Source organism: Pezoporus occidentalis, unplaced genomic scaffold (genome assembly GCF_034315485.1).
Source record: "Pezoporus occidentalis ecotype Australia unplaced genomic scaffold, CSIRO_AGI_Poc_V1 ctg115, whole genome shotgun sequence".
Lineage (NCBI taxonomy): Eukaryota > Metazoa > Chordata > Aves > Psittaciformes > Psittacidae > Pezoporus > Pezoporus occidentalis.
In genome coordinates this window covers 1,233,519-1,248,742 of record NW_026912940.1, presented here as the reverse complement: position 1 = coordinate 1,248,742, position 15,224 = coordinate 1,233,519, and the positions used below count along the sequence as shown (strand labels likewise).

Below are 15,224 nucleotides of genomic sequence, written 5' to 3'. Positions count from 1 at the left end.
GAAATGTATTTTACAAGTCAGAGACATAATAAATCTCACAGAATTATTTTAGTTCATCTGATTAAAAAAACACATGAAAAAATGATAGCTGTGACCAACTAGCAGTGGAAATCTGTGTGGTTTAGGCACTGCAGTTCAAAATGGGCTGGAAACACAAGTCCAAATGTAGGCATTTAAATGCACATGTGTATTTTTGCTATGCCCCTGCTGTATGAAGGGATTGAGGAGGGAACTGATAGGGAGCCTCGGTAGGTGGGGAAGCCAAGGGCTGATGGGGAAGACAGGCCACCCTAATGCACCCCCATTCACCCCCAGCCAGGGAGCAGGGCAGCTGCGCAGCCCCAGCCTTGGGCATCAGAGATCTCTGTGAGGATGGGGATGGGATAGGGATGGGCAGGACATCAGAGCTCTGGGGAGTTGGAGACCATCACTCCTACAGTTTGTGTCTTTCTCCCCACTCTTGCCCAGGCCAGTGAAAATCTCATAGGAGAAGCCCTTTCCCAATACCTGGGGGATGCTCCCTGGGCTGTTTGTGAAGCCCAGTCACCCCAGAAGGTGCTCTCCCAATGTGCTGGGATGGTGCCATCTCCTGGGATGCCTCTGAGTGTCTCCCCAAACACTGTTCCAGTCTCAGTTGCTTGTGACACTGCTCAGAAATATGTGTTTCAATGTGAAATTGATAATGAGGGGCTGCTCTCCAGGTCTTCCCAGTCTCCCCAGGGCCTGGGTGCCTGCCTGCCCAAGCAATAGGCAGAGCAGGCAGCTGACCCAGGGACAAAATGTGTCCAAGTTCCTGCCTGGCCCCTTTCTTACCCCTGCTTTGATGGGACCACAGGACCTGGTGCTGCTGCCCTGCCCTGTGTTTTCACACCACTGTCTCTCTGGGTTCTGCTTATGGCCTCAGAGCTGGACTCTCTCCCAACAAAAGACACAAAAGATACAGGCCTGCCCGAGGATGAGCAGATGTTCCTCTCCCTGGGACACAGAGGCCAGCCAGGTGTCACCGCTCACAGAGCAAGGGCAACATGCAAAAAGTCCTTCCTGAAAGGGACCAAGTCAAGAAACAGCCCCAACTTGTGAAGCACAAAAATAGTTTATTGTTTCCCATTCTAAACCTCTGATCTTTTCTTCTTCTATTTTCAGATGAAAGCAAACTTCATTTACCTTGCTTAAAGGGGGTGAGGGCAGAAAGCCATCCCAGAAATCACAACACTTTAAGGCCTGCCACCCCTGTGAAAATGAGGGAGCCAGGAAGAACATTTATGCAGCCCGGTGACCTGTTGCCCATAGGAGCTGGAATGCTGTTTTTCCATCTGAAATTGCTCAGTTCAAAACAAGAGAACATGCTGACCTTCTAGCTGGATCTTTGGGCACATCCCTTGGGGAAAGGCAAGGAGGCAAAAACAGGCCAGTCTGGCTTGGTGTTTAAAGCCATTTAAAAAATAGCAAAAACTAGAAACAGAGGTTGCTAGCCTAAATTTAACCCTTTAACAAAGCTGCAGTATGTTTGGCTCTGTTCCCTGGCAAACACACAATATACAGCACTCTCAAGGTACATGAAATAAGGCAATGCCAACCTGCTGCCCTCCCTCCCAGCCTTCACTTTGCAGGGCTGCCAGCAGCGTTGGCTGCTCCAACCAGTGCACCCAGAGTCACTGGAAAGTAAATGTGCTGTGGTCACAACCCTTGGCAATAACACTAGGGACCTTGACACGCTTGTGAGGTGGGCTGATGCCAGCCTCATGAAGTTTAACCATGCCGAGTGCAAGGTCGTACACCTGGGTCGGAGCAATCCCAGGCACAGCTACAGGTTGGGCAGAGAAGAGATTCAGAGCAGCCCTGCGGAGAAGGACTTGGGGGTGCTGGTTGATGAGAAAATGAATATGAGCAGGCAGTGTGTGCTTGCAGCCCAGAAAGCCAACCATATCCTGGGCTGCATCAAAAGGAGTGTGACCAGCAGGTCGAAGGAGGTGATCCTGCCCCTCTACTCTGCTCTCGTCAGACCTCACCTGGAGTATTGTGTGCAGTTCTGGTGTCCTCAACATAAAAAGGACATGGAACTGTTGGAACAAGTCCAGAGAAGGGCCACGAGGATGATCAGGGGACTGGAGCACCTCCCGTATGAAGACAGGCTGAGGAAGTTGGGGCTGTTCAGCCTGGAGAAGAGAAGGCTGTGCGGAGACCTCATAGCAGCCTTCCAGTATCTGAAGGGGGCCTATAGGGATGCTGGGGAGGGACTCTTCATTAGGGGCTAATGAAGACATTAGTGACAGGACAAGGGGTAACAGATTAAAACTTAAACAGGGGAAGTTTAGATTGGATGTAAGGAGGAAATTCTTTGCTGTTAGGGTGGTGAGGCACTGGAATGGGTTGCCCGGGGAGGTTGTGAATGCTCCATCCCTGGCAGTGTTCAAGACCAGGTTGGACGAAGCCTTGGGTGATATGGTTTAGTGTGAGGTGTCCCTGCCCATGGCAGGGGGGTTGAAACTAGATGATCTTAAGATCCTTTCCAACCCTAACTATTCTATGATTCTATGATTCTATTTTAGAGCAGGAATAAGGATGTACTCTCACCCCAAAGCAGAGCATTATGCATATTTAACTCATGTTTGGTTATACACATTATTATCAAGAGAGGAGAGAACATGCAACCCTTCAGAGGCTGCTCTGCTGAACAGACTGAAGTGGGTTACTGTCTTGGTACAACCTGATCGTACAACGTGATTCACTTGAGCTGAATGGTGCAGGTGTCACAAACCTGTATGTTAACAGAAAGTTTAAAAGCTGCACACTGCAGGATATTTATTCTCATTGGTATTTTCTTGGCAGATTATTTTCAAGAATCCTGAGTCAGCAGTAATAACTGTAGGTACAAATATTTGTTTACATGACACAGTAGCTTTGCCATGTTATTTACCTGTACTTCCCAAGCCAAAAAGTTTGTATATATATGACTAAATCTGGCGTTCCATGGCAAGCAAATATCCACTCGCCTCAAGTGTTTTCAGCTGTTATTATCGCTTTAACTCTTAGGTCCATAAGAACTAGATCATGTGGTAGCAAGGAATTCAAGGGTGAAGGGTTAATCATTGCACTGCAGCTTGGGGATTAACTTCACGTTAAAACCACGTGCGTGTGTATCCAAGTGACATAATGAAAAACGTGATGGGAGATGGAAGGTGCACTCATTCAAGCAAGCAAGGATTTATTGAACTAGTTCTTCAAGATCTTAGGAAAACTAACTGAACATTTCTCAGCCAGTGCTGTGGCTGCTCCCTCACTGATGTGGCTATCCCATAATTAACAAGGATTTTCATTAGCAGGCAGACAGAGGCTTTTTGTCTGTACTGGATTTTAGGGGCCTTGGTGATCATTCTGTACTGGTATGGTGTCTGAAATGTGCAAAAGCCCAGGAAAGGAAAAATAAAACAGTCTAGAAAGAGAAAAAATGGAAATGCAGAGTGCCATTGAAGATCAGCAATTACCTGCCACTCAGGACAGTCCTTATGATCAGTGCCACAGACTATGAAGCTTTGCATCAGTGTGAAAGAGCCAAGTTCATGCATGCTGTCCTAATAAGTTACTGGTATGAGAAAATATTTCCCACTTCTTGGAAAAAACATGAAAGTTCATTTTTTCCATCCTTATGTGGCTATGTGCAGGCTGACACTGAGGACAGTTTAACAGCATTCAGCAGCACCTGCAGGCCCAATGAATAACTGGTGCCACCAAAAACAGAGCGAGGAGAGGGAGGCAGGAGTTCTGATACACAGAATACAGCCTGTGGGACTTCTCAAGGAAACACGATTCATAGCTCACCCTTAAGGAAGTGCAGTAGGAGGTTAAATCCCTGCAGGATATCAGTTCTACACCTCAGCCAAACTCCATCTCTCCAGCAGCAGTGACTTTAACCAGCTGGCTGGACAGCACTGGCAGAAGAGAAAGTACAACCTCCACGCTTGTGAGTCAGCTCTGGAGATACTGTTGACTTATTCACAGAGCTCTTGCTGAACAGGGACCCTTGGCTGGGAAGATACTGTCAGAGCAGATTGGTCTTACATTGTGAAAAAAGCAACAAAAGGGAAGGAGGGTCACACTCTCCAGTCCCATGTGCAACCCCATCTAAGACAAACATGACAGCATATATAATAAGAACAATCTGAAAAGTGGACTGCTAGCTGCTAGAGGAAGAAGAATGCAGTGGTTCAGGTCTGGAAACCTCAGATGAGGCTACTTGAGCTGTATGCCAACAGCTAAATCTGAGCCATTTTGTTTCCTAAAGTGTTTATTCTCCACCAAATTGAGTGGAAAGCCCAGCCACTCGGTGGCTTCAGGCCACTTGTACCAAAGCAGGTACAATGGAGACTAAGAAACAAGAGTCCTTGATCATGGACCACAGACCTGTTTTCTCATTTTTTTTTTAGCAGTTCTAGACAGTTGTTTGCTTTTCCTGAAACTTTGCAGCCCAGTGTTCCTGCACGTGGCCTCTCCTGTTCTGGTTTGCACGTATGCCTGTTTCAGTGTCATTTTTCTGGAGTGTGTGATTCAGGAGCAATGCATTTGCAGTGTAGTGGAAGGAACTGACGTGTCCTCATGATACTGTAAATGAGCAGCAGCAGTTCCTTTGAGTCCGAAACAGCTATAAAGATCTTTATCAGCTCTCTGAGTGGCTTGTAAATCATCACAAGCCCAGTGAATGGCGTATTACCTACCTCACTTCTGCAGTGAGTTATTTGAGTGATGGAATGTGAGAGCGCAACAGTGTGACTTAAGTTCATTCACTTCCCATAAAGCAAACCAGCACCAGGCTTGGTTGCCCTTGCAATTCACTGAAAAAAGAACTTTCCACCTTCAGCCACAGAACCAACCAACAACAGCCAAATGCCATTAGGCATGGGTCATTTAGTATGGTACGGGTGGAAAAGCCTTTGTTGTACTAAAATCACAAGCTTTGTAGTGCAGGTGGGAGTGAGAACTAGCTGCTAGTTAATGATTTATACATAAGGAAACCGGTTCAGTCTATTTTGTACTAACACTATTTGTTAAGGAGACAAGTTTATTTTGCAGAGCTAAGCCAAATTCTGTCCATAGCCTCATGTTCCATGTACAAACCCCTGCCTTCAGTGATCCATGTTGTACCTCTAAGATCCAGGGCAACTGGGAGAGGAGAGTGGCACCATATCAGGCTGCGAGGAGAGCTCATCTCCTAGGATCCTCCAGGAATGCTTCCAAGGCTGCAGCATGCAGCTTTATAAACCCTCCCATACATCCTACTCCAAAAGCATGCTCCTACTGGGCAAAGCATGGCTGGTGCTTGGAGGAATGAGGCAAGGGAGCCATCCCCACTGTCAAAAGCAACGACCTGCTACAAACCTTTGGTGAGTTGCAGTGGAAAGAAATACCTCAGATACATCAAGCTCCTGGTACAGATAAAGTAGTATTACACAAAATGTTAATTTGAGCCTTATCATGTATAAATGCAGAAGGAAATGAAGGTAAAATACACACACACCCCTCCGAGTATGGGCAAGTTTACAACAAAAACTTTCAAAGAAAATTAGCTTCCTGAGAATTCACTGTATTTTGCTTTTAAGTTTTCTCTGCCACTCTATGTATGTTACTAGCGTTCATGATCAATAGATGTACCAGTATCACTGATCCTCATTCAGCTTGTTTTGCGAAGAGGTTATATAATTCTGGCATGAATGCTTGTAGTGATCCTATATGATCACCATTAAACCAGGCAACAATCAAAATAAACTAGAATTCAATTATGATTTTTGTTAGCAATGTATTTTTTATTTAAAAAAAGCTTTAAAATAGTCCCTACTGGCATATTCAATGTAAATTGTTCACAAGTTGTAAAACAATACTAGAATTAAAAGCTCATTTTCTGCTACAAATGAAGTAATGCTTATTGGTTAAGGGGGCAGGACGAGGGACATCGAAACCATCCATTTTAAGTTACAGTATTCCTCTTCCAAAAGGAATGAAGATAGATACAAAATATAACATGCTTATTAATCTGTACAGCCTGCAATTAAGACTTCAGGAAATTACTGCTTAAGCAAAAGCAGAATTTCTGTGGAGCATCTGTTGAGCTGGGCAGCAAGTTCTTCTCCCTGCACCTATACCGGGTGCAGAAGAAACTGTTGGTATAAGGTAGTTCTGTATGTCCTGTACCTTAAATTGTACTTACAGGCTTCTGGTGTTCAGTGCATCTCATTAGGTGACAGGCTGGCCAGGGCAGTGCGATTTTATTGAAAGCTGATGCTGCATTCAAACACATGAATGCTGCCCTCCTTTTTTTCTATTGAAGTGACTCCTAGCACTTTTCTGTCTTTCAAAGGCCTCAGCAAAGCTAAAACATTTTGTACAGCAAGAGAGAGACTTGTCTCAGAGATCCTGCACAATGAGAACGTTCCTTAGAACTTTTACATTATACTGGTTTGTACTTCCCTTGCCTCTGCCCCTTCTCAGGCCCATCCGTCAGCCAGCAATTGTGTCTAAATCCTGGTAAGGATCAACTGTGTTTATCTTGCCAATGGGAGACAGGGATGCTGGAGGCCAAGGAGTGAATTCTTCCTTTTCCAGGGAAGGGATATCTTCATATCCAGTGTGGGGTATCTTCATTCCAGAGCTACTTACAGGCTACAGGAGTACTTATCTTTCTAAGGAGATAACATCATTTTTTATGTTTTTGTTTTCTAATTGATTATTTTTGTCCCTATCAGTGACATCATAACCAAAGCACTGAATATTAACTAATGAGCAAGCTCTTTTTTAATTAACTTTCTGGTTCAACTGCAATTTTATGCCTCAATGATTCTTTTTTTTTTTCATGTATGGGAATGACTTCACAGTGGTGTGAACCAAATGCTGTCACTTAGACCGCTGTGACTCACACCAGATCAGACTGGGTAATTAAGTGAGCACAGCTCTGGGGAATGGCAGAGGGATAGGATAGATCTTGCTCCAGGTAGTATGCATGTGGTAGGCAACAGCTCAGTCCAGTAATTTTGAATTTTTCATAAATGTATAAACACAGTGACAGATTTTATACACATTATGAAGTGAAACTCACTTGACATCATTAAAAAGTAAATGAAGACATCTATCCTTCAGCTGAGGACATGTCTTTATGAGTTTAGTGCGTTCATCACTGATATGGGGTGCAGACTTGCACTGAGAGGTGTTTCTGATCCCTGCAGCAGCCTTGGGATCTCTGTAGAGTAACTGCTGTTGTTTTGGAAGGGGGCAGTTTTTCTGTCCCCTTCCCCTACCTGAATGGCATCAGGTGGCAGTATTTTTAAATGATGAACTAGATTCAGATTCCCTTGGAGATACTGATTTGAATAACAAATCTTTGTTTGGATTTTACATAATCTACAAAATGAGGTTACTGACCAAAATGTTTCTTAAACCCAGCAATTTCTTATGAATACAAGAGAAGTCTGCTGCTGGACTTCTAAATTGTGTTTGCATTTTGTGTAGGCAGCCAAGAAATGCTGTATGTTTTGAGGATTTTTGTCAAAAGTAACCTTTGCAGCTATGATTTCACACATGTAACACAGAACATTTGTAGCAAGTTGTTGATGAGCAATCTCCAGACTTAGGTCCCAGTACTGAAAGCCACATGCACATGCATTACTTTGAACACTTCAGAATCTCAAGGAAGTCGGCACAATCCCTTATAGGTTATAGGGAGGAACAATTTCTATGAACATTGCATGGGCCATGACTCTGCAAAGGCCTGGGTATAGCTTGATATTTTAACAATATATGGAGCCAAGAGCCTGGGTTGGCCTTTGAAGAACAGGGATGAGGAATCATTCATGGAAGCACATCAATGAATGGCTTGAAATACCAGAGGAAAGTTTGAAGTGTCAAAGATGCCTCAGGAAATCATGAAGTACCCAAAGACAGTGCCCACAGAGAAAGAGATACTGCAATCGTAGTACTGTTTATTTACTGGAAACAATCTTTCAGCTCTACTGTAAAAATGATATGTATCTGCTTATGTTTACACCATTGACACTGAGATTCAAGACCTCAAAAAAACTGGGCTAAGTCCAGACCCAATGTAAGGTGGTAAGCAATCACTGAGTTCAGCATAGTGGTGACATTTCACTTTTTGATTGTGCCAAATACTCTGTAAAGTGGGAAAACCTCATCCAAGGTGTCCAGAGCCCAAGGGTGTATTGCATAAGCTTGATCATATCAGGCTTCTTAAAAAGCCTTGATACTATCAAGCCAGCATGATACAGATGCAATTTCAGGAGAAAAGTGATTCATCAGGAACTACAAGAGCATCTATCACCTTCAAATTTGGGGGGTTATGTTCGTTTTTAATCCTCTTCATGAAGTCAAACCCTGCCAGCAGGCTGGGCAATCCCTTCAGCCCTAATATTTTGCTGTGAGGGTGCCTACCATCATTGCAGAGGGAGGGAGCTTCAAAAGCATCAGGTGGGTCAAAAGAAGCACCTCTGTTTCCAGTGAAACATCTGAAGAGCTTGTTGTACAGATGGTGGGTGCAGAGGAACCTGGCAGGGAAATAACAGACCTGCTTTGGCTATAAGAAAAGCAGCTGAGGTCAGTCAGAGCTTAGAAGAGGCATATAGCCTCCAGCTGATCTCCAAAAAGTGTGACAAGGTCTCCAAAAAAATTATTATAGTGCCAGAGAAGTGAAGCTCACTCAGCGTGTGCTTGCAGTACATGATCATAATGAGATCACTTGTTTGGGACAAACTCAAAAGGGAGAATGAGTCACTTCTGGGATACAGGAAGGAATTGAAGGAGATTGGACATTTCAGGAACTTTTGTTTGCTGAAGTGTTTCCTGAAGATCCCTTGCTATAGAACTACATTCCTCAATTCTTACATAAAGATTACTGCATCATTATTCACTTGCTGGTGTAAAAGTGTATCTGCCTTGCACCAAAACTCTCCCTCTTGTGAATTCATCAACATCAGAGTAGTTACACAGGGGAGTCAGTTTGGCCAATGGAAGCCACTAGAGGGACCTCAGAAGTCTGAAGAGCTGGAGTAGGTGAGGTTTTCACTTCTGTTACGCACACTTATAAACATCAGATGCACTCTGCGCTGAAAACAGGTAAGGAAATCCTCTGCAGAATCAGAGGCATCCCCACACAAATACCTCTGGATCCTATGGCACTGACCCGTCAGCCTCAGTCTTCATGACTAGCACCTGCTTTGGGGTTGAGCTATTCAGAATTGGTTCAAAGACTTAAAACAACAAAATGTGACACCTGCACTCATATCAGATGAGGAAATAGAATTTGCTTGTTGTGTGTTATCTTACAACTCTGACTTCCAAATGCAGAGCCACACTACCACAACTAGTTTTAGCTTATGTAAATTCTCCTTGCATACACATACAGGAACAGTTGTTTACACACACATAGGGAAGACCCTAAGGATACTTCTGATCTTTCTGTTAAAGAGCAGCAGAGTCATACAAAGGGTGAGGGGTTTGTCCATCCAGGATAGAGATTTATTTTAACAATAGTGCCTGTCAGGTTTGAACATACTGTTATTTATTTATGATTTATTTTAACATCTTTATTCTATGACATTTTAATTGGATCTAATACATCTACACGCTATGGAAGATATTCAGTAGCATATTCTGTGATTAAGCCAAATTGGAGAACTTGAATGACGACTACATTTGGTGATGGTAGGTGATCAGCTACTCAAAGAAGCTTCAATATTCTCAACAAAGTTGTTGTCAGAGAAGCACAAGTTGACAAGCTATCCCGTGGGATCCAGCAAACTCCCAGGTGAAACAATATTTTTTTGTCTGTGTCAAAACATCTTAACCCCCTAAAAATATCTGGAAGTCAAATAGACCAGATAATAGGACCCATTCAGGCTCTACAGCACTGGATCATTCATCTCTTGCCATTATTCTCCATCTGGCACCTAACCTGACTAGCATGAATCACTTGGTTCATTTATCAGAATAGATTATCTTTTCCTCACTGTGATCCGTATCAAAATGACCGAATGACTGTCATTTCTGCTTTTGTTTACTTTTATTCCAATTATTGCATTGGCAATAGGTGCTGCACAAACACACAGTGAGAGCCAGTCTTTCTTCTGAGGACCTTCATTTAAACAGACATGACAGCCAACAGGGAGGAGAGGCACAGAGCTGTCCAATCTCAGCTCAGCCAGGGCATGGCTCTGCCACCCCAAGTGAGGAGCGCGTAAGATCAGAGCTGGAGGGAAGCCACATGTATCCAGACAGGGGTCAAGGCCCTCATCTTGTGCCAGCCAGAATATTGTCTATTAACTATATGTTAAAACCCTTTGTGTCAGAAAATCCTCTGCAATAGGTTAGAATAAATAATCATTTTCTGGACCTGGAATTCTGTCTACTTTTATGGAGGCCTGGCGTCAAAGGAGGACATAAATGTATACAGGAGTTGCAAGTTCGCATTTTTAGCTTTCAAGCTGTATAAAACTGACATGCATATCCCTATTTTCTTTTCCTTTTTTTTTTAATTTGACGAGAATTGCTGTACTATACAAGTCTGCGATGGTCTATTGGAAACAGACCCCGGACTAGGAAATGGAGAGTTTAGATATTATAAACTGCTAGTAATTTATTATTTTGAGATTGGCATATATTTTGGCAAAGTTAAAGTTGGCTGGAGTGATAGTGAGTGATGAAAGATGTTATGGCATTTGAGAAGTGGCTGAATTCCTTTGTTTCCAGACTTTTCACTTTTTTTTAAGGCACGGAATGTTTATATAGAAAGTGTGAAGTTTTATGAGTACTTGCTGGACCCTGCTAAAACCAAGTGTTCAAGCTTTACTCTCTTAACAAAGTGTTTTGTTATGGAATTCCTCTGGGGTTTGATGTTTCTAAATTAGGGTTAAATCAGGCTGGTATGTGGAGGCCATGGGAGAACAGCCCAGAAGTGAGAAACTGTCTGATGCCTAACAGGGTGTGCTTCATCTCCAGGGGGTGATGTGATGGCAGGAAGAAGAGGACTTCTCAACTGAGCATGAGGAAACCTTAGCATAGGGGAGAAAATGGGCCTTTAAAGTGCTGGGAAAACTTTCAGCATGTGAAGAGTTCAACATCTTTAATGTAAGAGACCCTGCCTGACCCTTGCCTCCTCTCTGGGCCACCAGAGCCTGCTTGTTTCCCATGTCTCACTTCCATCATCTGGGACACATGAGTACTTTTGGTTAGCCCCATGGTTATAAAATAACATTCCTCTTTTCTGCTCATCTCTACTTTCCCCTCCAAGACTGTGGTATATGATGAGCCATGATACACTCAAGAAACACATTCTTGTTTCTGATATTTCTGTCCACATTTCCTCTACATGTATCTCCTCCAAGTTGGCTACTCACAAAACTCATTGGCTTCCTGCCCTCAGTTTGCCTGTTAAACCTTGGAGCCTGTCTCCAGCCCTTTTGTTTTTACAATAAAGGACAGCCTGCATACAGAGCTGTAAGCCACAAGATCCCAGGACATTATGGCAGCATGGAGACAACTTTAAACCATGAAGAAATAGAAGCTGCTAAAACACACTCAACTCAATGTTTCATTGTTGTCAGTCATCACATCAGGGCTCCCCTCAAACTGAGTACAAGTAAAAAGAGCAGAGTCTCTGATAAAGCTAGGGAAAACCAGCTCCAGACGAACTCGCAAAGCTTATTAGGAGTAAGAGTTAGTTTTCTGATTGTGTAATGCAGTCTGTGCTGTGACAACTTTCTGAGTCTGTATTCTCCAATTTAATAGTCCACTTTAACGAAGACCTCACATAATGCTTCCACTCTGCTCCTGCCTGCTTGCATTGTAATCTTCATAAACTTCTTTTACCAAGTAGCATTATGCAATTCCAGCTCCCCAAAAGACAATGCAAAGGTTCTTTCCTGCCATGGCAATGCTAGAGGGCAAATAAGGCAAGAAGTAAAGTAGCAAGGGGAAAAGCAGAAGAGCTTGTTTCAGAGAAATGTAAGAACCAGGCATATGAACCCTCATCCCTACTAAAATAAAAGACCAAACCGCCAGTGGCTTCAACAAGATGAGCATTGTATCTCCAAACTATACAATTTTTATTTAGTTTTTTTTCAAACTCCTGAACATATATATAGATTTAGCTTAGCACTGTGAGGCCTCAGCTGGAATACTTTTCACAGTTTTGGGCACTGCACTTCAAGAAAGATATGAACCAACTGGAGAGAATCCAGATGAGAGCAACATGAATGATCAAAGGTCCAGAAAATGTGATGTATGAGGAAAGACCAAAAGAATTGGTTTTGTTTAGACTAGAGAGGAACAGTCTGAGGGGAGACATGACAACAGCCTTTAGACACGTTAAAGACTACGGCAAAGGGGAAGATAAACTGTTCTCTGTTTCTACTGGAAGTAGGCTAAAAAGCAATGGATTTAAGTTACAATAGCAGAGATTCAGATTAGACTTTAGAAGAAACTTTCTATTGGTTACAGCAGTTATACCTGAGAAGACATTGCCTGCGGAAACTGTGGGATCCCTTCATTCGAGGTCTGGGTACTTGTATACCGGGGTCTGCTCTGTGGCAGAGGCATGAACGGTAAGACTGGTCCAAGTCCTTTTCAGTTTATTCTCCCCAGTGTTAGGAATGCAGGAGGGAGACTGCACATGAACATAACAATTTTTTCTGAAGGAATTTGGACCGCCTGACCTGAGTGGTCTTTGAACAGGAGATTAGTTGTAACCTCAACTACAAAGTTAGTATTGCTGCCTTATAACCATTACAAACTGTCTGCAACTACCAAACTCAGGAAAATAGGAAAATAAAGTTCTGGGGTTTATCTGCTCTAAAGATCCTGGACACTGTTCTGGCAGTGAAGGCCTACATTAAAAAGCCTGGGTGAAAATAAGCATAGCATCCTTAATATTATAAAACATACCATCCAGTGATTTCTATGAACTCTGTTATATATGGAAAGATTTAATACAGGAAGGAACCCAAACATGTGACACCTTGCTAGAAAATAGAAGATTACATAGTAAAACATGTATTTTGGAATGAATTTACAATGAGTTTTAACTATAAAATGGAATCAAAGAAAAAACAGGAGAAACTAAGACAAATGCAGGGTGAATTGAGACAAAGTGCCTGACTGATAATTCCAGCGATAATTGGGAATGTAAATTAGCACTTCTGAGATCCCTTGTTTCATTAAGTGACTTTTTGTTTCTTTTTTGTGCTTTTTTGTCTGCTTTCCATTTATAATAATAATAAGAATAAACAGCAAGATTGCAAAAGCCAGCTTTTTCCTCAGTTTCTTTGGTGCTTTTTGCCAAGCAGCCTTGGAGCTACAAAGGTTCACAATCTTTGAAATATAAGACTCATACCCTAGAAGTGTTTACAATGGAAAGAAGACTCCTTAAAATGTATGACCACATAGAGAATCATATGGGATCTGCTGACAATACATCTTCAGATGTCTACAGCCTGGTAGGGGCTGTGCAGGAAGAGGCCTCACTCCTCAGACAGGCACAGGTCACGGGTCTGTAGAAGTACTGATTTGTTTTGGAGCTGCTATACGTACTGGCTTCTGAGGAGAGTTTTGCAGGGGAAGAACTGTCTCTTATTTTAATGTTTTCAGAGCATGAACTCAGGGTTTAGAAGGAGTATTGTGATACGTATATCCTCAGCCGGATGACAGAGCTTCCTCTGAAGTTGATGACAGTGTTAACAGTGATCATTTCCAAGTCCAACTCAACAGTACGGGGGCCCTTCACAGGGCGAGTCATCACCAGAGTAGCACTGATTGGTCCTGTTTGCTGTGCACAAAACAAGAGAAAGCAGGTAAGATTGCCTATTATTTGCCTATTATTTGGGAAGATATTATTTTGTTTGGTGCAAAGAACATTATTATTTTGAAGCAGTGAACACCAAGAAGGGGTTATGTTAACAGATCTCAAAGAACAGATGTTCCTATGTGAACAGGATCAGGGTTTGTTATATAATTGCATATATTAACATCACAAAACCTTACCCTCTGAAGAGAGCTTTAAGTATGTGAAAGCAGTTCAGAAAAATCTGTCTGTAGTAAGTGGAAGCAGACCTTTGAAATATTTGGCCAGAACAGTGGATTATGAACATTTAAGAATCAGAGCTTCTGATGTTAAGATCAAGTGCATTATTTTTTTATTTTTCTGGCAAAAACTTATGTACATAAAGAGTTATCTGTTTTATCACTAAACTGAGCAGTTTGTGTTATCTCTGATCAGAGAAGCCCAACAAAGCTGCGGGGAGCTGGACGGCCCCTGGTGCCTCAGCCGCCGGGCGCAGGGTCCGGGTTTTTGCCCTTGCCCCGCCTTTCCCTTTTCCCAAAGCAACGAAGCAACGACTGGGCACCACCTGCCGGCTACGACCTGAGTGGAGAATGAAGCTGCTGCCAGGGAAGGGGTAGCTTGTGCCAACGGAGTGGCTTAGGTGACAAATAAACGGTGGTGTGATAAATGAAGAAAAGAAAACAAGCAACTTGAGCACTGATACTGATGGCTGGAGCCTTAGTATCTGGTGGGTCAACCCAGATGAATGGGAAAGGTTGGTGGCATCAGTAATGGCTTTGCAACAGGAAAGCTCTTGTGAGATGTAAATGATCATTCTGGGACCACTTGTCATTCCAGTATTTTGAAACATTTTCCTTTTTTTACAGTGAGAATCTGAGGCTCTTGTGAGAAATTGGAATCTATCACACTGTTGGTTTCTGTGGGCAACGGGAACTATCAATAGCTGCTGAATATTACTTAATGTGAATGTCAAAGGCAGGTTTTGCCTAGGGTTAAAAATCAACCTTTTGAATGTCACCATCCCTGGTGCCTCTGCCTCATTCTGTGCAGATGCTTCCCGTCGTCCCTACATATCAGAGGTGCAGTAAACATGACTGGAGAACAGAAATGTCTTCTGAGGAAAATTCAGATTAAAGAAAAAAGTAGTTATGTATTCCTCTAACCATAAATACACAAAATCTGTATACTCTGTGAAAAAAAATACATAACAAATGAAAGAAAAGAACACAGAAAATCAATTACTGAGATAAAGGCTGAGGTTTGGTGGGGGTTTTTTGTTTGGTTGGTTTTTTTTGTTTGGTTGTTTTTTTACTTTGTGATTTTTATTTTTTCCCAATTTCCAATGAAGAGTTTAATACAGCAAACAAGAAACGTTGACTCAGTGACAGTTACT

The 15,224-nt window shown here is 42.7% G+C and overlaps 1 protein-coding gene across 2 annotated transcripts in view; it reads right to left on the bottom strand.

Moving 5' to 3' along the window:
* Positions 1 to 7,445: 7,445 nt before the first annotated feature.
* The window catches only part of FBLN5 (fibulin 5), a 50,101-nt gene continuing 42,322 nt past the window's right edge, over positions 7,446 to 15,224 (bottom strand). For both annotated transcript variants that reach the window (XM_062637795.1, XM_062637805.1), the window contains one exon: positions 7,446 to 13,816. In XM_062637795.1, coding sequence (XP_062493779.1) covers positions 13,655 to 13,816 — 162 coding nt within the window. In that variant the 3' untranslated portion in view covers positions 7,446 to 13,654. The remainder of the gene's footprint in view (positions 13,817 to 15,224) is intronic.